The following is a 24,243-nucleotide window of genomic DNA, read 5'->3' as shown; positions in this document are numbered from 1 at the left end:
ATATTTTTCATCACTTCAGTCAGCGAATTGTGCCAAAGCCACGCTTGTCATATGTTACAATGTACGTTATTTTTGGGGGGTTTTGACTGACCAGAAACACCCACTGAGCTCTTTTGCCTCCTCCCCTTTAAACTCTTATCACATACTTGACCTCCACAGGTCAGGAAAAGGGAAATCGAAAGCAGGGTCACATTCTAACAGAGAAGCAAGATATTATGCTGACCGTCTGATGCTTTTATAGAGGAAATCAGTTATGCTGACCTTTCAATAACTTAACAATCGTTGTACATCCTGTAATGTCATACTTAGAAGATGGTGAGTTTTTAATATATACTTCATTGTCATTTATGTGTATGTATAAATATATATATATTTATACACACACACACACACACACACACACACACACACACACACACACACACACACACACACACACACACACACACACACACACACACACACACAGACACACACACACACACACACACACACACACACACACACACACACACACACACACACACACACACACACACACACACACACACATATATATATATATATATATATATATTTCCATATATAATTTATTTATTAAACATCTAAAACATGTTTAGATTCGTTCTGAAATATTTGAGGTATAAAGAATGAGTCATAACGTGCATTAAGAAGTAGAAGTAACTATCATAAGCCCCTGAAACGATATGATTGTTCATCTTGTGCAACTGCATTGCTCCTTTCTCTCTATCTGCTGTCCTTTCTTTGCTGAAAGATATGCCCGGGAGACATTGGATCACATTTCCTGTGTGTGTGTGTGTGTGTGTGTGTGTGTAGTGTCATGGAAGTGGAACTGAGAGTGTTGTGCTTTAATAAGCGCTGCGCTGTATCGTGTGACCTCCTGGTCATGGCCCCAGGGACCCCCATTCTCATTACAAACATCATCCATGGTGCTTCGCTGCAGATGGGGGCAAGTTTAAAAAATTCAAATTTGTCATCAGATGGTACCTACAATCCAGGATGATATTAAATTTTCTTTCATTCGTTGAAAGTAAATGATTATTTTGTGATTTTCTGGAAAAAAAGGGAAAGGGATACTAACCACATAAATAGCTGAATTTAATCCAAACATGTCCGAGCATTTTCTGGATACATTAAAGTCCAGCACCACGGTTCTCAGTTAAATGAGTCATGTCTTGAATTTCTGAATTCTGCTACTGATTGACAAATTGCACCATTATGTTAAATTACCTCTATATAAACCATTCTATTCTGTTGTGTGTGCAAATTCAGGTGTGTCTTCAGATGCAATGATGTTTCATTGTTTTTGCTACTTCAATGTTTCCTTGTTGATTGCTTATACCAAATTTTTGTAGAGGTTTGACCTGACAGTTTCACATTTTGACATCGGTTCTGTAGAGAATCACTCATTCTTGTGACTGTATTAGGTTTCACAGTGAGTTTTTGTATAGTCAGTTAAAGGCTATAGGAAATCCGTATCTGGTCGCGAAGAATGAGTGGAATCCCAGCTAACAAAAATATGTTCTTAGAATGTTTTGCTAACATTCCCATTAGGTTATGAAAGCGTTATTTCAGAAGTTTTTTTAAACAATTCAAAACGTCCAGTTTTAAAAAAAATATTAAATATTAAATAGAAAGTTTTTTTGGTTAATGTGAACGTTAAAGGAACATTCCATTCAATAATTTTGAAAATGTTATGAAAACTTTATTTCTGAAAGTTCAAATCATCCGTTTTTTTTTAACATAGGCCTATTCAGTCATTTTTTTTCTTGGATGATGTGAACGTTACAGGAACATTCCATTCTATAATTTTGGAAATGTTATTTCTGAACGTTCAAAATACCGGGACGGTTTCTCACACACAGACACTTGAGTATCGCTTAGCTATGCTGCATGTTTTTGAACTGTGGTGGAAACTGGAGTACCTGGAGGAAATCAAAGAGAACCTGCTAACTCCTGCCTCACCCAGGACTCAAATCAGGGACCTTCCAACGCTATCTCACGACCAATTCGTACGAATTTGTACGAGTGATTAAAAAGTGGCTAATTTGTATTAATTCGTACGACCTCACTCATACGAATTTGTACGATTTGTCTAAACCCACGTGATGGGTAGGTTTAGGGGCGGGGTCAGGTGTAGGTCATTCGTACAAATTCATACGAATTTGGCAACTCGTAAAATATATACGATTTAGCACAAATCGTACTAATTCGTACGAGTGAGGTCGTATGAATTCGTACGAATTAGCCACCTCGTAAAATTTGTACGAATTCCCGTGAGATCGGGCTGGACCTTCTTGCTGTGAGGTGATAGTGCTACTCACTGAGCCACTGTGTTGCCCTGTTTATATGAAATCAAAAACACATCCCCACCACAAGGGAAAAAAGATCACAAACTCAAACATACAACTAGACAGCACACAAATCAAATCTTACAAGGCATGAGGAAAACAACACAATAAAAAAAGAAAACACCATAAAATTGTGTTCTGTGTTTCATATGGAGTTTCAAACATTGTCATTATACAGTGATGTTTCAGGCTGAAGAGAGACCTTAGAGTTTAACGGTTGTCTGCAGATGCTGGATGTTTGGTTTAAAAATGGCGTGGAATGAGCGCATGAGCAGAGTTGTGAGTAATGAGAGAATTTAGTTCAGAATAGTGTAATGCATTAGGTTCAATCCCAGCTAACAAGGAACCCAACAAACACAGAACGTTCCTATGGTTACCATTTGGTTATTTTTTATGGGAACCAAATAAGAATGTTCTCTGTAGGTTCTTTTTTTATAACCTAAAGAGAATGTTCCCAGAACGTTCACTAACGGTCTTTAAAAGTTATGTAAATGTTACGACAAAACGACCATAAAAAAACGGATTTTCTGAACGTTCAGAAAACATTCAGAAATATCGTTTCGATAACATTTCCAAAATGATAGAATGCAATGTTCCTCTAACGTTCACAGACCAAGAAAAGAAACGTTCTTGATACTTTAAAAGACGGATGTTTTGAACGTTCAGAAAACATTCAGAAATAACGGGTTCATAACTTAATGAGAATGTTAGTAAAACATTCTAAAAACATATTTTTGTTATCTGGTAATGTTGTTCTAAGAGCATTTTCTCTCAATATCAGTCGTACAAAAAAACATCATAAAGACGTTTTCAAGTACATTTCCACTCAACGTAACGAGAATGTATTTTAACTATGAAAATATTATAAGTCTGTTCCAGAAACAATTTTGGAAATGTTTTTTTTTACTAACATTTACATAACTTTTACATAATGTTAGTGAAAGTTATGGGAACATTCCCTGTTAGCTGGGATGGTAATCTAAAAGATTGCTGTCTCTGTTGGAAAGGCCTTATATTGTTTATGTTTACAAAATGGGATATGATAGTAAATATGATTATAAATTGAAAACCAGACTGTGACATTGCGATCCAATACTATCAAGTGCCTTTCTGTCAAAGAATCCTTTCAAAAATATGCATTGTTCACAAACAAAACAAGTCTTCATATACAAAACTCTGGTGGAATTGAATTTTCCAGGCCTAGAAATCAAAATGATGATATCCCTGATATTTCCAGGCTTTCCATGACTGTGATTGAATTTCATGCTAAGACTGCAAACATAAATTAGATGAAATGAAGCTGAAAGAGAGGAACACAGAATATGTAGAAGAGGGAGATCAAGACATTTCTTATTAGAGGAGCAAAACAAAATGTTCCACCAATGGCCCACGTGGTTGTAGAGCACCTAAACAACTGGACTTCTGTGGAAAGCCATTTTAACATTATTCTTTTGAACTAACTTGTAGGCATATTCTATATTTACATTTGTAGTAACCGTATTCATTATATGCTAGTACACTGTGAAAATTATTTTTCAAAGTTGTAATTTGTAAAAGAAAATACTTCTAATTTTCAACTTCAGAATTTCACATTTAATTCAGTGTTACTTGCTTTTTATAATTGTTTGTTAAAATTACAAGCAATTCTTCAGTGAAAGTTGTTTCTACACCAGTTAATTTTTAGTGTACTACTTTGGAACCAGTTACTTTACCAATTTAACAATTCTGTTACTAACAATTTTTATATTTTTTTGCAATTGAATTGAATAGGGATCTGAGGATCAAATATCAACTATTCACTTCAGACTAGTATTCTAGTTATTGCTGGTGCCTATTCTAGTTTAACTATCGTACTAGTGTCGTATGTACTGTAGTACAGGCTGTACTGAGTCACTACTAGCCTTTATTCCAATTATTACTAGTAATATTACCAGTAAAAAAGGAGTACTTAAAATTAAAACATAGTCACTTTTGGATTAGGTAGCCTACTAGTAATTTAAAAAAAAACATACAAAGATTTTAGTTATATATTTTAGACGTTATAAATGTTAACACGGCTTGCCATAATAAGACTTGTTTCCAACGGAGAAAGTGAAGATGACTGAATTTATAATTTGCACTATAGGAACAACCTACAAAACGCTTTGCACGATTTCATTGCCTCTTCATTTACGGAAATATTAAGTATGCACTTAAAGTCTCAACTCCAATTGGCGATTGGAGAACTCCGTCACCTCAGAGAACGTTCGCGCTTTCTGATTGGCCACTTGAGGGCGATTGCTTCATCGGCTCCGCCCACTCAGCTCCTCCCTGTTGCTTTCGCTGCTTCTTGTTCCAGTACTGATTTTTAACCGAGCAGTGTCACGACCATATCAGACCGCGAGAAAAGCGGTATTGTACTGCGTTAAGTGGTTTTTACGTGAGGATACGGACGAGCTGCTTCTAGTTTTTGAACGTCTTAGCAGAGATGTAACAGTTTCCTGGCACTGGTGTTGTGTTTTTGTTGCTTTTGTGTAATTTCTTGTGGGGACCTCCCTAAAGCTTCAACTCAGGAATTCTGACATTCCCTGTATTGGCTGCTACACTGTTTTCCTTTTGCCGCAGTAAGTCTGGAGTTTTTATATTATACAAAAGAGCAATTTGCCGCAATTTACAGTGAATTTAAGATCCCTGTTCTGGCTAATTAGTTGTCATAATCTTTGAAGGTCAAGCTGTGTTTCTTACTACATCGCATTTTGTTTAATGCTCTTTTAAAAAGTGCAACACAGTAATCTTGTATTTCTGCAGGGTGGATTTTAACGGTTTCATCTCAAATGATTCCCAGCTAAGTGGGCACTGTTTAGACAGGCTACTGAAACAAACTGCATGCTTAAAAAAAGTTTATAACTTTTATAATGTGATTAAATAATTTAAAATCGAGTTCTGTTTACATGTTCGGTGATCATTATTCATGTGAGACAGACAAATCTCGGTCGTCAGTTACTTTACATGTACCTTTAAATCATAGTTGTATTTGTATATAGTACGTCATACAATATACACAATAATGTTCACAAATGTAATCAGTGTGGTACTTAGTAACTTATGTAATTAGTAGTACTAAATGGGTTACAAAGTGCAAGCATCTTATTTTTTTCTATACTAGTCTTTTGTAGCCTAGCCTAGGCTACTAATCGCTGGTCTGATATAAAATACCTCAAGTAAAGGTTTTCAGTTCTGGTACAGATCTTTCATATAGGCTACTGTCACATGTCTGCCTATATGTGTTTTGCTGCCTTCAACATTTCTGTATGTTACAGTGTGCAGAAAATGGCAACTGCTCTCAGTGGACGCCCACCTAACAATAGGAAAGGCCGTATATTAGGCATTATTGATGCCATCCAGGACGCTGTCGGACCCCCCAAACAGGCGGCTGCGGACCGCCGGACCGTAGAGAAGACATGGAAACTCATGGACAAAGTAGTAAGTGTCTTGAGTGTTTGCAGTCTTCCTGTCGATGACGCAACAGTGCTTCCTCTGCTCTCACGCGCCGAGAGACTTTTCCACAAAGTCCCTTGTTTGGAAGCATTTGTTTAAAACATTGTAGCAAACTGATTACTGAGTAGCGCCAAGCTCGAAAAGTTTGTTCGTAGCTGAAATCCATCCATCCATCCATCCATCCATCCATCCATCCATCCATCCATCCATCGTCTGTACTTGCAGAGCATAACATTCACCCATCCATCCAACCATCTTTTTTGTATTTATATATTTATAGCTATTTTATAGATGCAATACTTTGGGTTGTTATATAATTTATACAAGTACAACTTCTGGGATTTCTTTTCCATCCATCTTTAATTACTAATGTAATATTTTATAAAAGATGCGTGTCATAAATAGAGTTTTGTATACAGTGTGGTGATCATTATTTGTTACATAGTGCAGGCATCTAAAATTTCTCTATACTAGTCTGCTGTACTAATCATTAGACCGAGGCCTGAATGTTTTCAGTCCTGGTACAGTTAATTTATACTGTACCACTTACCTTTTGAAATGTTCTTTTTTCAAACTTAGTTGTTTAGTGAAATTATTGTGTAGTGTGTTCTCACAGTGAAGTTGGAGTCGATTTTTCTAAACTGACGGTGTGTGTTTTTTAGGTGAGGTTATGTCAGAACCCCAGACTACAGCTGAAGAACAGTCCTCCGTACATCCTGGATATTTTACCTGACACTTACCAGCACCTGAGGCTGATTCTGTGCAAATACGAGGAGAACCAGAGACTAACTCAGCTAAGTGAGAATGACTATTTCAAAGTGTACATCGACAGCCTGATGAAGAAATCCAAAAGAGCAATTCGCCTCTTTAAGGAAGCCAAGGAGAGAATGTATGAAGAACAGTCACAGGACAGGTAGGATGCTTTTTGTTTCGCTTGTGGTCTGGACACACGTGATCTGGTCAGTGTTTTGTTAATACGTATTGTTTTTTGTTTATTGTGAAGTGAAATGAAAGGGGTGATTTCACTTTTGTTCTATGTGCATTTTGCATCGAGATGTCTGTTTCAATGACAGCAGATGGTTTTTAAGGTCACCTTTAAGCGTTATCATGGTTGTCAGTCTCATAACTCATATGGTCTTACTTTTTGACACTGATCTGTTGCCCTTTGAATTTCCTGCCGGATGGTCATAGGAGAGGTCAGGCCACATGACTGGTCGGTTAGTTGAGTTTCCTCTGGTGTTTCATGTCAATTTGAGTCATGGCTAATTATCATGGAAATTCAACTCTGATCAAGAGCAGCAGCCCTAATGAAAGCGCCTGACCCCCTCCGGATCTAAATCCTTGGTGGGCCAAGCAGAATCTGCACAGGGTGAGAACAAAGTGAGAGACATTATTAACAGAGCAAGTGTGTCTCGGGCATAAGCTGACACATGCAGAATACTCTCCCCGGGGGCCATTAGAGCTCTGGGTCAGCCTGTGTGTTTCAGACATGAAACACGGGCCTTGACTAAAGAGGAAAATCTTAGCATTCTGTTTTACTGACAGCCAAGCGTAACATTCCCAGCATCTGGTTTTAGAGCGTAGCCTCACATCAATTAAACTGCATTTAGGCCACTGACTATTTGGGTAAATACTGCACAGTTTGAAAACGTATCATAAGGCGTTTGATACTGCCAGCAAATAATAGTGTTTCAGCTGTTGGTTTATATCCCAGTGCTTTTTATTGGCAACTCTGGCTCAGGTTTTGGCAGAAGAGTTTCATTTTAGTAATGCTTTCGATCCCAGTCTGACCAGATTCTGCAGGGGTGAGATGATTGAAATGAAATTTTTAGGGCTGATGGATAGGTAAAGCAGCGTTTTTTAGCCCGCGGACGCCAACTGACTGGCTGTCCTGACACGTTGTCGTATCCAGAAGCTGTGACACTCGCTCCGGACAGGAGCAGGGATATCGGCTGACAGCCCCTCCGTGACTGCTGTGTCACTCTGTCTTAAATCTCAAGGGAGAGATCCTCTACTCTGCCTTCCAGGCTTTGGCTCCCTGTCCCACACAAAGGGGGCATAGTGATGCGTCCTTTTGGAGGTTGCAGAGAGGGAGGAAAAGAAATTGAGATTGGTTTTATGGCGCAATGCTTGTTTATGGATCTGTCAGTAAGTCCTATCAGTCTTTTCATCTTGTGCTTGATGATCATGTACTTGGTTTGTGGCTTGCAAACTGAAACATTTGGTTTTCTGTGAAAATGAAAAGTTCTGCTAATTTAAATATGTTGCCACAGTAACGATACAGTATGCAGCTGACTCGCATAGATGAGTTTTTGTTGCTAAAAGTTGTCTTACAGATATTTGTCATAACGGAACATTTCTTTTCATATTAATATTGTTTTACACTAAATATAAATGTTCATTTAATTATATATATATATATATATATATATATATATATATACATACACTGTATACAGGTATATAAATTTACTAATATACATATAAATGATATATATGATAATATACTGTATATATATATGTGTATATATATATATATATATATATATGTGTATGTGTTGCCATTGATGTGTAAAGTCTTAGGACACATAGCAAATTTGGGAAATTCTGACAATAAAGTGATAAAATGTGTGTATGTGGTTCAGGTATATGTTATGGGACAAAAATATCCCCACAAAGATGGCAATATCTAAAATCCTTGTTCTTGTAGAGACATTGTTTGGTCCCTATGAGGAAAACAGCTTATAAATCATAATGTTTTTCTGGAAATGTAAAAATGCTGAAAGTTTTCTGTGATGGGTAGGTTTAGGGTTAGGAGATAGAATTTACAGTTTGTACTGTATAAAAATAATTATGTCTATGGAAAATGTGTGTTTTCGTGTTAATTAATTTATCTTTGTGGTAGGACCAGTGAAAATTTTGGCAGGGCAAGTGAAAGTCCCTCTTAGTCCAGCAGAAGCATTCCTTTATTATTGAGCATCCTGAATGAGATGTGCAGAAAGGACAGCAGAGACAGTAAGAGAGGAGGGGAACAGGAGAAAGAGTCATGTGGAAAGCGAGTTCATTCGTAGTGCAGTGGGGCTGCGGGGAGACATCAGTATAGAGAGCTGATCCCCGGCCTGGAGCCAGGCATCTTCGTGGAGGCCCTGCATGTGCTACAGTAATTATACTGCAGCTCCTGAGACCAACAATGGGACTCGCTTTTTCTGTCTTTCTCCCCCTGCACCCTCCTGCCATAAATATCATCTCTGCCATGCAACGTTAGACAGACTGTGGAAGACGAAATGGTCCCTAAACAAATTAAAATGCCTAGTTTTGGTGTGTTTGGGGTTTTAACACCAGTTGCAGAACTTTTTCTTAACTTCTTACACACTTTTAAACGCACTTTATTTAGTTTTAAAGCATTACATGTCTTTTATTCCCTGCCAAAATAATGTTTTATTTATTGATATGCCTTTTTTATGTTTGTTTTTTAAACTACACCTCGTTGTTGACCACGTCTGTGTTACTATTTTTCTATGTTTACATTGTTGCGACAGCTGTGGGTAAGCTACAATAAAAAAAATAAAAATAAAAAAGAACTATAAAGCCACTGATGGGACAATGGGATAAAAGGAACCAGGTCTTTCTTTGTTTCATTAACTGCACAATTTTCTAGCTATTCTAAAGTCTTGGCAGGGTAATGACGATACAGACACCCAACTTCAGATTGTGTGCTATACTCTCGCCATGTCAATCCTGTTTGATACTTATCAGAGGATTGCTGAGGTTCTGAGTTTCTCTTACTGGAAAGATCTAAATGCATTACAATCTATTAGTATTGACATTAAGAGGCGGACAAAACGGTGGTCTGGAACAAAGATGAATGGGCCGGATGTATTGAATCTAGAGGATATTGGCAAGCTTTGCTGTATCTGGGGCTGAGGTGGCAGTCTTAAACTTTACAGTGTTGGATCTCTCGTGCTTTAATCTCCTCAGTGTCTTTTTCGGTGACAGAGATGGATAGCTTTGTGGATAGAAGCGTGGAGCCATGCTGTAGACGCAGAACTTCTCGGAAGCCTCAGATTTGGCCTCTTTGACATGCTTGCTTTTCAGCCGTCATGCATCATGAGAAGATCGGCAGATGTTTTAATGTTCCTGTGGCTTTGAGGTGTGAGAGACTGCTGTCAACAGAGATAGAGACTTCGGATGTAGTGTTCTCAAACTCGCAGAAAATATCTGAGGTTTGGCCTTTAAGCAGGCCACAGGCAGCGGGGACCGTCCAGGGAGCTGTTTTGGGTTCACACTGACTGTAAAATCACATTGTGTATTTTAGTGCAGGGTTTAGAGTATAGATTTGTCGATTTTAATCGATTTTCATTTTGATGAACCAATATCTATTCTTGAATCCCAAGATTCGATTTTTTAGTCTATGTAACAGTCTCAGTTTTATTTTGAAATTCAAACAATGCCATTTCGAACACTCTGACGCATCTATATGTGAGCTCCCAACCAGTGATGCACTTTAGCTATGCAAGGACGACATTTCCATGTTGCGCACTGAAAAGTAAAAATAAAAATAAATATGTGAAATAAATACATGAGAAGCAATAAAAAATAGAAATAAATGAATGCATAAATAAATAAAAGTAAAAAAGAATAAAAACAGAAAATACTAAATGAAGGAAAAATGTAAAAAAAAAAAATTCTCAAATCATTTATTACTTGATATATTTTCCTATTATTACATTTAATTATTTATCTACACATTTAATTATTTCGTTCTTCAGGTTTAGGCCTCCATAAACTGTACACATACATATACATATATATCAGGTACAGTATATGGAGACCTAAACCTGTAGAAATTTGAACTAAATAAATAAAAGTGTAGATAAATAATTAAATGTAATAATAGAAAAATAAATCAAGTAATAAATGACTTGAGAAAAAAAACATAACTCGTTTTTTTATAAAATTTAATCCTGAATACATTTTTACAGTTTTCCCTCATTTTATAATTTTCTGTTTTTATTTTTATTCTTTTTTCTTTTATTTATTTATGCATTCATTTATTTTTATATTTATTTCTTCTCACATGTATTTATTTGACGTATTTATTTGACATATTTATTTATTTTTACTTTTCAGTACGCAACATGGAAATGTCGTCCTTGCACAGCTAAAGTGCAACACACACACACACACACACACACACACACACACACACACACACACACACACACACACACACACACACACACACACACACACACACACACACACACACACACACACGTATAGAATTGAGTACCCAGTCCTAGGGTATTTACCCTCATTCTTAATTGTGTGTTACTCTACCTCTTCCAGTCTCCATCACGTCTAAAAACAAAACCGCACAGAGAGTTTTTTTTTAAGCTCTGAGAGCTCTTCGAGAGCGCTAATTCCCTTCTGAGAAAGGTAATATACTGCACTGGCTCACGAGTGGCAGCCGCCTGTTTAAATCTCTTTACTCAATTCTTTGGGTTTAAAGCTACTTAACAGCTATGGAACATTCGGGGGAAGTTTTTGTTTTCCGCAAATGTGCAAAAGGGATCTTTCTTCCCAGCTTACACCTCTCTCATGCACCTGTAAACATGTGTAGGCGTTAGCACCATGATTTGATGTTTGGGATGTTTCCTTAAAGCACAGGATGTTTACCGCCCGACCATCCTTAATTTGTGTCTGACCACAAGGACTCTAGCTACAATGTTCTCCACGCAGATGTTCCAGAATACAACACAATGCTCTGGTTGTTGAAACTGCCCTCTTGCCTTACCATCTGCTGTGAGTAAACCGAAATGGATCAACATGTTACAGTGCAGGGAGCAGGAACATCACAGGATGATACTTGGACCGAATTCTGTGGTGAAATAGACTGAACGTAGAACGTAACTAATGCAGCAGCAGTTTTGACAGAAAAGGTCATAGATGTAGCTTTATCAAAAGATGCCGTCAGATGAAAAGCTGAAGTGAAAGTGCAGACCTTGATGGAAACGGAGTTGTGGATTTGAAACTGCTTGGTAGGGGAACTTAGAGACTGGCCTCTGCCTTGTTTGCTTTGACCTTAAATAAGCACACTGAAGAGCATTTTAAAATGCTAACTCGGTTATTTTTATTGCACAAACTGGGGGTAATTTTCAGTGTATTTTTCCCATGGAGGAACTAATTATAGATTAGCTTGATTGGTTGATTAGGACAATTGATCGTTCTCCAATAGATTCTGCTCCAAAAGACATTTCATAATGCAGCAGATTATTTTTCTCATCCAAAGTAATAATTGCACTATGTTTCAGGCTCTCGCTGTGAGTTGTACTTTCTTTATGGCCGATATTGGATCCAAAAGATCATTATAAAACAGTTCCACTCCTGTAAGCTGATTGGACAATGTTGTTTTGTCGTTTACCAATTTAAAGTAATTTTATTAATGAAGAAATGTTTTAATTATGGATGCAGAATATTTTGGCTCTGTATTGGTCGATATTATAATTTATTTTATTTACACAAATAAAATCTAAATGTTAATGTTTTTGAAAGAAAAAAAGATTAATAAGGCTAACAATAAAAATAAAAATAAAGTAAAAAAAGTAATATTCTGAAAATATTATTACAATTTAAAATGTAATTTATTCCTGTGATGGAAAAGCTGATCTTTAAGCAGTCGTTACAACAGTCTTCAGTGTCGAGTTATCCTTCAGAAAGTCAACATTTCCATTTCTAAACATTATTATCATTATTGTGCTGCTTAATATTTTGTGGAAACCATGATACTTGATTCTTTGATGAATAGAAATTTATTTGAAATGGAAATATTTTGTATATTTGGGAATATCTTTACATTTCAGTTTGGATTATTTTAGTATGTCCTTGCTGAACTATTATTTTCTTTAAAAAAGACCCAAACTTTTCCTGTTATCTAGCACTCACTTAGTTATTAATCTTTTAAAATTACTAATAAAGTAATAACAGCATTGCAAAATCTATTGCTCAAAATAAATTAGTATGTATTGTTCACACTGTATATTTTAATGCTGTGATGTATAAATTGATGTCTAAATTATATATTTTGTTTTAGAGTTTTATTTGTAATTTATTTAGACAAAAAAAGTATTGAATTTTAACATTGGCCATTTATTGGTTATAAATGGCCAATAAATGGCCATAACATACAAAAAAATGAATGGTTTGCTGTAATCTTTTGGTTCCTTTCCACTGTTGCCTTGTCTTTTGGGTTGCTTAGTTGGGGACATTTAATATTCAATAATATTATTGATCTGCCTTACTTAAGGTGGACGTTGACTCAATTTTCTTTTAGAAACAAACTCTGTTATATTATTTTCATGTTATCACTGTGAAGCTGCTTTGATACAATCTGTATTGTAAAAAGCGCTATATAAATAAAGGTGACTTGACTTGACTTGACTTAATACCCAGAATTTTAATTTTGGTATACCCCTAGTTTTAACCGCACAAATTCATACCTTACTGCTTAAGTAAAAAAGTAATGATGACTGACTGCAGTGATGTCCAATACCTGCCAGACCTGGGCACATGTTACATGATGGACTGTAGCAGGGCATTCCACCCCTTGACTGAAGTTAATAGGAGTTATTTAAAGAGTAAGTTAATGCCCTCCCACAGAGAATGAAATGAAATATCCTCCATTAATGTCAGAGCCCTCAGACCAAATGGGCCCCTCACCCCTCTACATCCCCCAATCTCAGCCTTCTCCAGCTGCATCCATCACACACAAGCACAATGAAGTTCAAACAGCCAAATAACATTGGTAGAGCCAGATGTTCTACTCAATTAGGGGTCTCCCCGCTCTCTGGTCACACTTTCATGTTTTCCCGCTCTTTTTCCTTCATCATCCCATTGTTTAACGTGTTTGTACTGCATTGGAGGGTCAATTAAGTCCTCCTGTGGTGTTTTTGTGACCATGTTTGTGTTTATTTCTCTTAAATAGCCTTGTCAAATGTTGGCCCGGTGTTTTGATTAATGAGCAGAGGTCTGCATTTGGGTAAAAGTGCAATTAGCAGCTCTCAGTTTACCACCAATCAGAGGGCAAGCCACATATCGGAACTCCCCCACCCCCACCCCGCCATGCCTCGGTTACCATGCCGTCTGCTCTGCAGTGTGATGATGAGGCTCATCTGGTGCCCGGCTAATGATGGAAAAAGCTTCATTAATGAGGAAGTCACTGACTGATTCCGAGCCTCAGATCTGGGAGATACCACTGTACGCTGCTTTTGAATTGGCCTTAATTGGCAAAGACTTCGCTTCCGAAAAGTTCTGAATAAATCCTGTGTCTCTGTTCTCCACATTTTAACTGGATGGGAATTCTCAGGATCCCATGACTTATCCAGACTTTAAAGGAAGTGAGTTGCAAGAAAGGCTGGGGTGAAAACCGGAAAAGAAAGATGCTTGGATTGGATATTTGACCTCTAGAGGAAGGGCAAACACACACACACACACACACTCTTACAAGACCCGACACCCTGTGCAACCCAAGCTTTATGCTGCAAATCAGCGGCATTGAGAGCAGATATCTGTTATGATTTTTGCCTGCTCGGATTCTGATGCATTGCACAATTTATCCCTCTCTTCAGTCACCTGGAGGAAAACACAAGGAGGAAGTGCTCCACAACATCCTGTTCTTCTGTTTCCCTTCCACAATTATCCTTTTACTGTGAACACAAGCACATTTAGTTCAGAATACTTATGATACGCAAGTACGCAAATGCTTTTAGGCACCCAAGCAATGTTGTTGCATTTGAAGATTTTAGAATGCAATTCATAATTCAATGGTCAAAAGTATTTTTTTAGTGTTTTTTATTTGTCTAGAAAAAGAAATGGTATATAATTGAATATCGGCCATTTTATGGTTATTGGCCATTTACCTGTTATCTGTTAACCTGTTAACCTTCAAGGCCACTTTTGAAAAATCCCCAGAAATGGCATACCCAAACTTAAACAGATACAGTTCATGAACCCTTTGCACTAAAAGCACAAGTATGATCTCATTTGAAAGCTGACACCTAGTAGTTTATTGTAAATGTAGAAATAATTATTGTCATAATGAAAAAAAAATGTTTAAATAGCTTCAAAGTTTTGTAAAGTTATTAGAAATTTACTTTTATGAAACATCTTCATAAAAATAAAATTGAAGTTGGCCCTGGAGGAATCTAGAAATGCACTGCAGCTAAAGCCATATGTGTGACCATTTTATATTTAAAATCTGAAAATGATAAGTCTAAAACTCTGTATTTAGTTAAATGTTTTTCAAGATCATTTCAAATTACTTTATTTTGATTAGACTCTAAAATGCAAACTGATGTTTAGTCATCTTCTGAGTCATCTAATCAGTCTATTGTCTCTATTATTTTGTGGTGCAAACGAGCCCCATTCAGAGTCAGTCTCTCCTTGCACACATTTACACCTCTCCAGACTGGTTATGGCTCTAAATATGCATTTCTTTTGTCTGCATTATAGCTACTAACGACTGGCTATTCACAGGCTATTCATAGGGTTTCAAACCCTAATTTCTTTTATCAAAGTTCTCACTAAATATTTGAAACTGGTATCAAATGCACTGAAACATTTCAGTAAGCATTCCTATTTAGAAAAAAAATCATAAATCAATAACTGCTGGTGGCAGGTGCACCTGGGCTAGCTAGCATGTTAGCTTAGCACACCATCAATACACGACCATTTATGAGATTAAAACCATGTTTGTGCTCCAAACTTACTTTATAACGCAAGTCGAGTGTTTTAAATAATCTTCTGTGATCTAATTTGGCTTCATATAAAAAAAAATCCGACAGAAAATGTATTATTTATAGTGTTCTGCACGATGATGAAATCTATATCGATTAGCATTACATTATAAATATAATCTATTATTATGAAATACCTGGCATGGCTTGAAGAACACAGGTAACTCAAATATCATTGCAATCATGTTTATTGTCTTCAAAACATCTTTATCTGCATGTTACAGCGATCTCTGTCAGCTACTTTCTGTATCAGTGACGTCCTGGAATGTCACATGACTATGGGTCTTCTTCGTGATCCATATATGGACTGTTATTGTGCATATAGCGCCCTCAGGCTATTGGTATGAATTGAAAACACAGCACATCTCAGTAAGAAGCGATCATAATGATTACATCGACGCATTTGGGTATAAATTCAACAAATATTATTCCTGTCTATAGAAATATGATGTGAATCTATGAGAATATATCAATATTTCTCCAAGTCTGCACATTTTTGAGCTAAAGCCCTGAGGGACGTTGTTTTGTGAATCGCTGTCATGACGACAGCACGGAGTGTTTTTTATGAATGGACCAGCTGACGCTCATAATTCATATTAAAGGTATCGACTCATTTTTTCATTTCATAACTCCTGACACAAATTAAGACATAACTGTCACTATAAGTTTCTCAGAATACAATAGTGGTCAAATACTGAATCTTGAGTATTATATATTTTTAATGATGTATAGTTTGTCAAGGTATAACATTAAATCTGATAGTAAATTTGAACTAAATAAAAAAAAACCGCTTCAGTGCGCCGACGCTCTGGAAACGGTTAACAGGTTAAGTTTTACTATAAATAATTATTTATTTATTTATTGTGCCCCCCCCCCCCCCCCGTTTATTTAGAAAAAAGTGTATCTGTTATCGACCATAACATGAAAATATTACCAGTTTATCTGTATCTGCCAGAATTTGATATCAGTGAATCCCTAAATGCGATATCTGAACTCAATCATTCGCTTGAGTAGGTTTTCTGAGGTTAGCGTCACAGTAAAGTGTGCACATTAAAACGTAAATGCATGGTTGCAATGCGCTGACCAAGATTGTGCTTGTGTAGAGAATATTTCTAGCCTTATTATAATGCAATTGGTTGATTTGAGATTGAGATATAGATTAGCATCTCCATGACCTTAAAACACACACGCCAGACGCCACCCTTTTGTCTATATGAATGTCTCATTGCGCCCCAGCCCCCCCAAAATTCGGGCTTCAACCTTTGCTGATCTCATCTGGAAAAGCTTACAGACGCCTCCTCAAATGAACATCTAATGAATTATCAGCTTTTGTGGTTTCATTTGTGTGTCTGCTGGTGGTTTTAAATGTCAGAACATCTTCTCGCTCTCTGATGTCTCCCTTGTTTTCTCCATCTTTACCTCTTGTTCTTTAAGTTCTACGTCTCAGGTGTCACGGGATGTTGTCGTGCTCGTGAACTGAGTGGGTGAGTGTCACTTTCCACAGCAGTGAAAATGTGTTTCTCTGAAACCAGAGCCCCATTTGTGACAGCTTCTTGTCTTCTAAGCGACTCTATGTGTGTGTAGTAGTGCTGTTTTTTTTTTTTCTCTAGCGGATGGTGCGGGCAGCAGGTGGAACTTCAGGATGAATTCAAATCAACCCAACAGCAAATCAATACTAGTCTCGACAGCTGTGTCTCGTGTGGTTAGGTGTCTTGTAGAGCGAGAGAGGAGTGGAAGATGAGAGAACAGGCTTTTTGTTTCCATGTTTGCTCTACATCTAGTAATGTCCCATTTAAGCTCTGGGTAAGGTCCATCATGGCAGATGTGCTCTTTCAAGAACAGAAACCTGCCTTGTTTCCCGCAAGGTGCTTGGGGAGTCGGGCATGTGTGTCCAGTCTGGAGAGGGAATGAGGATTTGTCTAGTGAAGTTTCACGGGTGTCCATTTGGGACTGTGTTGTGTCTTTGTGTCTATGTGGTGCTGGTCTTCTGGGAGTCTGGCTGACGTGCTTGATTTATTGTGATGTGTTTGCCTCTTTCTCTGTTTCGTCCTCATACACACACGCACACACGGCCATCTGAGCCCAGGCATCATCCACTGCTGTTCTGAATGAAATCCCTGGAGGCAAACTGAACAAACGGCTCAGAGCAAGAGTACTTAAACATGCTAAATACATACAGAATATACCAACAGCATGTTTTCCTCAAAGAAATCCTTGAGTTTCTGAAAGAAATGAATAATTTTCTTTAGCAAGAATGCTACTGTAAAAGGTAACAGAAAGGGACATTTATAATGTTACAGAAGATTTCTGTATCATATAAGTGCTTTTCTTTTGAACTTTCTATTAATTAAGGAATCCTGATCATTTTTATGGTTATTGGCCGTTTATCTGTTATCTCTTAGTTTTACAATTTGATTGCCTTTGCCTTCATCTATAACACTCTTAACATTTAAAAGCATCAATCATTTAATAACACTGGTGAATGTAAGTGTCTGTGATGCCAATTGTTTTTAATTGAAAATAGTATAGAAACAATGTATCACAGTTTACACAAAAATATGAAGTGTTTTCAACTTTGATAATAATAAGAATTCTACTTGAGTAGCAAATCAGCATATTATAATGATTTCCGAATGAGTAATGATGCTGAAAATTCCGCTTTACCAACACAGGAATAAATTGCATTTTAAAATATTTTCAGAATAAATAAATGCAGCCTTGGTGCACAGGAGACTTCTTTTAAATGCATTAAAAATGTCTCCCTGCGTATGAACTCCCATATCTGTCACCATACAACCAGTTGATGTCAACATCAATATTGAAACCTTTGTCTGCATGTGCTACGATAAAACCTCAGGCTTGTAGTTCTAAAGCAGCCACAGAAGAACACCTGCCAGAGTTCTCAATAGCTTTTGTCTTTTCCCGCCGTAAATGTGGTGACCTCATCAGAGGGACCACATAAACGTTTCTTTCAGGCTGTGCATTGTGCTGTTGAGGTGCACAGAATGCAAACTCTGAGCTGACGACGGCTTCTTTTTCGCTTTTTCTGATCAGAAAACTCCCGTATTCTCAACACAGCATAACGTGGCCTAAAACGTCCCGCAGCACTGCGAATGACGCGCTACCTCAGTTTGAAAGCCTGTTTAAACTGTCAGACTCGATTAGTCCCTCTGGGATTGGTTGCCTCCTGTCTGTCACTCAAACCAAGAGATGTGTCACTCATCGCTGGGTGTGAGGGACAATTCTGAAGTGTGTCTCGTCAGTTATCAATCCATTGCTCTTAAACATATGATTTCATGATGACCAGTTAAATTATTTGTGGTTCTGAATTCTGTAAACCAGTAAACAACCACATAGCAACCACACATTATATATAATCTATATATATATATATATATATATATATATATATATATATATTTTTTTTTTTTTTCTTCAGTAAATCAAGGAAGTTTTTTTTTTGTAACGTCTCTTAAGATAACAAACAGGCTACCTTATTAGTTCATTAACAACTTTTAAGCATTTTTTTTTAATTAGAGTAATGAAACTCTTGGATACCTCTGACTTTTCCTTAATTAAAACATCATGGCTAAGTGCTTGGATATTCCTGCACTGAGAGTGTTTATGAGTGTGTGCTTTCTCTAAAAGCTCAGTCCTGCACTTACTCTGATAAGTCAGGATAGATCCTCCTACAACCTTCCTCAACTGAAACCAGTATTGATCTGCTCTGTCCCGGAAGCAGCATCCTCTTTGAGCCCATGAACAGATTTGTGAAACGAGAGATGTGGAGATACCAACGCATCACTACTTCACAAGCACCGGTTCTCTAAGCTCGAAACACCAAGACCTAACAACCTGCACGACCCAACCTTGTCTATATCATTCTTATCCTATTTGAGGCAAATTTTAACTAGTTAGAACAAACTTTTGGCTTTTTTTTATTTAATTTTTTTTTTTTTTTTTATTGTCACAGGTTACATGGGGAACATTCTCATTCTGGAACGCATTTGATTAGACAATCTGTGTAGTGCAGGATACATCTGCTAAAGGTTTATTTTGTAGAAGTTTGGGAGTATGTGAAGGCCTCAAATCTAACACGCATGGATTTTGATATCATGGGGTCTTGAATTATAAACATCAATTTAAGAATGAGTTAAAATTAGATATGCACTAAGAAACGCGGAGACTTTTCGATAAGCTCCATCTGGTGTGGAGTGTATGATGTCTCATGCTTCTCAGAGCAGTTGATATCAACACACAACAGCATGGGAAATCTGTCCAGCTGTTGCGATAAGTTTCTGCTTCTCGTGGCCTATCTGACAGCCGTACCCGTTGTAGCTTCCTAAAGTAATCACCACTCAATCTGCTCCGCTCTTAGTGTTGCACCAGGAAACAGGATGTTGCCGGGCCATAGATATTGTTCTCTTTGTTTACCTTTGTTTACTCTTTTGTTTTTGGACTCCACAATGTAAAGCTACCCACTAGAAAAACGTTGAGAATCAATGAACTAGTTAATAAGTAGTTATGATAATTGATAATTGATTATTTTTTACAGCTTACCTCAACACCGATCAGTTTCCTGCCAGTAAATGTGGTCAGTATCTAGACACACACACACACACGCAATCTTATCACTGTAGGCTACCCAAACAGGAAGTGACCGTGGAACAGTGTCCTTCACGTGGCTATGATGTCATTCTGCGTCCTGCCGGTGGTGGCTTGACTTTGTTGTTAGTTTTGTAGCAAGGTTTCAGAAAGCTGATCATCGTAAACCTAATCTTAGATCTCTTTTTCCTGTTTGTCACTGAACCAACTGTAGCATGTTCCGCTGATTCAGAAATGGCATTTCGGGTCAAGAAATGCCACAGAAGAAAACACTGTCAGTTTGGGAAGATGTTTGGTGAGACTGCCGAAGCTCACAGCCAGTGGTGAATGGGTGAAATATTTCTGTTTTGTCGAAGAGATACAGTTTTTTTTTAATACCCCAATATTACAGGAAATTAAACATTGTGGCTTTGTGGTGTTCTGAAAGTGATGGTCGAAAAATCTTCTCCAGGAAATCCTCATAATACCCACACAGGTATTATGTGTTTTTTATCACAAAAGGCTGTATTGTCACATATGGTTTAAGGTCATACTTGCAGTTTAAATTCTTTACAACGTAGACCAGATGCTTTTTCTAACAAACATTAGATAAAGACAACAAGACAAGGTTGAGTAACAACCTGGCATTGCTGGGATACTAAAAGCAGCATAAACTGTAATTTAATGGAATATTCCGGGTTATTTACAACTTAATGTTTATGGACCCCATCTGTAGCACGCTGTCGATTAGCACAGGGAATCTTTGGCTTGATATACCAGGAAGGGACCTGATGCAGTGTTCTGGGTTTTTACAAACTTAGGGAATTGACAGCATGCTACAGATGCAGATAGACTAAAGTTGTAAATAATCCGTAATATTCTTTATTAGTAAACTTTGCAAACCATCTGCCTCTCAAAGAGTGTTTGAATACATTGACTGTACACAGAAGTATAGCCTTTGGCAGCAGTAGGGTTTAATGTATTTCTTGGCTTTGGGGGCTATAATGCAGATTAAAGCTATAAATTTGCAAGAATACATTATAAAAAATGGCAGAATTGGCTTTCTGAGAAGAGATGCATTTGCCCACAAACTAGAGATTGCAAACTTAGAAACCATCTGGTTTTCTATGATGAACCCTTTTGTTGCAACTTTGCTATTTTAAATATTTAAATTGCAATTTAATATGCTATCTAACTGCCTAGCATAGAAGAGGTTTGTAGAAAGTGTGAGAATGATTTTGGTGATGATTACACTTATTTATTCTATTTTTTTTGGCTTTCATCATTTATGAAAATAGACCGAGATAAACCATCACTGTAACACATTCTGTTTTGCAATGATGCTCGTTTTTTCTTGTGTTAGAATTCCAGTGCTATAATGTTATTTATTTAATTTATTTGTTTTACATTTTATTTTACATTAATACATTAAATACTAATTTGTTATACATTTTTTTGATTTGTTCATTTAAGTAAATGTGTAATCATGTTAAATAATTATGATCTTAATACTGACCAAAATAATTGTGATTTATGATTTTTACCATGATCAAGTAGCCTTAGAATGATTTGGGATACATCAGTTAGAATGTGTAGGAATTGGTTACAATGGTTACCTACTCATCCAGCAACTAGTTTATTAGTTGACTTATGTAGACTTTTTTTCCTTTGAATTTTCTTTCCTTTTCGTTAAGTGGCGGGTGATTTTATTAGCGCGTTGTGCGGTGCTATTTTTTTTTTTGCCGTCCTCTCATGAGCACGTTAATAAGCATTAGCTTTTTCTTTGAATGCAACCATCACATTTTAAACAATTTGGAAAAGATGTAGTTTAGCACATCCCAATTGAAAATGTTAAACAAACCGCTATATTCCATAAAATATGGTTTTCCAGCAAAAGTGTGTTCATGTACAGTTTATAGCTGTTAATGTACAGCTATTATTTCAAATTACAAAAATTAATCAACTTTTTTTGACCAGCCAACAAAACAAATCATTTTTGTAGAGCCCAGTTGTATCTATAATGTGTTGGTTGTTTATTCAGAATTATTGCCGCTGCTCTAGAACAGAAAGTTCCTTAAGGAGTCAATAAAGTACATATTTTATCAATATGTTTATTAACCTACGCCATCTGCAGTGGAAATTGGCCTAGAATGAGAAGGAAAGAGCGGGGTCGAGTGAACGTGTGGTGGGCTTGAGCTAGAGAGAAAGAAGGGTGTTTTACTCACGCCTGTGAGTAAGTCATGGAGCGAGTGACACAGGAGGAAGGTATGACGGAGTCTCTCTCAAAGTTTCTCAAAGCTGAGCCATTCCCACACTATGATCAAACTCGGGGATCACCCAGAATGCAGTTACACTGACACACTCGCTCCTGCATACTTACAGAGCCGTGCTTTCACTGTGACAAATTCAGGGAGTCCCCCCTTCTTCATCCAGGCTCTGATACGTAATGCCTTTAGTTTCTTTCTGAGTTTCCTCCCAGATAATACACACAAAAATAATTTATGGTGCAAGCTATTCCTGCTTATGGTTTGGGTTTACACACCACAGCTTCCAGGTGCATCATTGCGCAATAAGGGGAAATCTTCCCTTTAGATGATACCATTTCCTTTTTGATAAATTTTTTCTTTACGTTTTTAATTATTGGTGCGAGTACCAGAACTAGGAAGTGACAGCAATAATTGATCATGAAAACACATTTATTTTGATTTGTTTTGCGTCTTTTTTTTGTTTTGCGCTGGTTTTTGTTATTTTTATTTGTATGTTTTATACTTTTATTTTTTAATTATTTAGCAATTTTTGTTCTTTTCTATTTATTTATTATTTAATTTATTATTTTAAAAAAAAATTCTAAAAGTGCATTTAAAAAAACATGAGAAGTTATGCGAAAGCTACTTGCGCTGTACGTAGAATAGTTCAACTCCCTGTACTTAAATGCTCTGTTTAATTATCTGTTGAGAACCTGAGAAAAATGACCAGAATATCTAGAGATGTACGATATATTGGCCACCATATCGGTATCGCCCGATATATGTTCATTTAATATTATCGTTATCGACCTGATAAGAAAATTTTGCCGATATGTGACCCTGGATCACAAAACCAGTCACAAGTAGCACGGGTATATTTGTGGCAATAGCCAATATATTGTATGGGTCGAAATTATAGATTTTTCTTTTATGCCAAAAATCATTAGGATATTAAGTAAAGATCATGTTCCATGAAGATATTTTGTAAATTTCCTACCGTAGATATATAAAACATTTATTTTTGTGAGCGAATGCAGCACAATCGCGAACATAAATGGACAACTTTAAAGGCGATTTTCTCAATGTTTCGATTTTTTTGCACCCTCAGATTCCAGATTTTTAAATAGTTGTGTATCGGTAAAATATTGTCATATCCTAACAAACCATACATCAATGGAAAGATTATTTATTCTGCTTTATTTATATAGTATTTAGTCACCTTTATTCATATAGCGCTTTTTACAATACAGAATGTTTCAAAGCAGCTTTACAGAGATATTAGGAAAATCATGCTGTAATAATATTGTTAAAAATAAAAGTAAATGTCCCCAACTAAGCAAGCCAAAAGCCAATGGCGACAAAGACGAAAAAGGCGACAGTGGCAAGGAACCAAAACTCCATCAGGTGACAGAATGGAGAAAACCTTGGGAGAACCCAGTCTCAGACAGGGGGCCAGTCCTCCTCTGGCCAATGAACGAACAGTGTATGATTATGATTTAGGCAGCATTATAGGTCAGAAGTCAGATTGGATTAGAACTTTCACAATATTTGTCCAGTTCCATCTGGTTCCATCACGCTGGTATGGAGACGAGTTTGTTGAGGGCTTCATGAGGGCTTCACAGGGCTGATGAGGCTGTCACTTCAGGAATGGGTTGTCGTCGTGTCCATGCGATGGTCCTTCATCAGATCTGGATACGGCCTGGATCCGGCAGACTGCAGTAAACCTTGGGATAAGCGGAGAGACTAATAATAGCGTAGACGCCATCCTTC

At 37.0% G+C, this 24,243-nt stretch overlaps 1 protein-coding gene across 1 annotated transcript in view; it reads left to right on the top strand.

Moving 5' to 3' along the window:
- Nucleotides 1–4,680: 4,680 nt before the first annotated feature.
- The window catches only part of cblb (Cbl proto-oncogene B, E3 ubiquitin protein ligase), a 65,388-nt gene continuing 45,825 nt past the window's right edge, over nt 4,681–24,243 (top strand). The window contains exons 1-3 of the mRNA XM_077242431.1: nt 4,681–4,975; nt 5,672–5,834; nt 6,512–6,762. Coding sequence (XP_077098546.1) covers nt 5,682–5,834; nt 6,512–6,762 — 404 coding nt within the window. The 5' untranslated portion in view covers nt 4,681–4,975; nt 5,672–5,681. The remainder of the gene's footprint in view (nt 4,976–5,671; nt 5,835–6,511; nt 6,763–24,243) is intronic.

This window comes from Siphateles boraxobius, unplaced genomic scaffold, assembly GCF_051911475.1.
Source record: "Siphateles boraxobius isolate OS27281-9 unplaced genomic scaffold, OSU_SipBor_1 25, whole genome shotgun sequence".
NCBI classification, from domain to species: Eukaryota; Metazoa; Chordata; class Actinopteri; order Cypriniformes; family Leuciscidae; genus Siphateles; species Siphateles boraxobius.
Note: the sequence above shows the minus strand (reverse complement) of the source record. Positions and strands in the feature narration are given on the sequence as shown.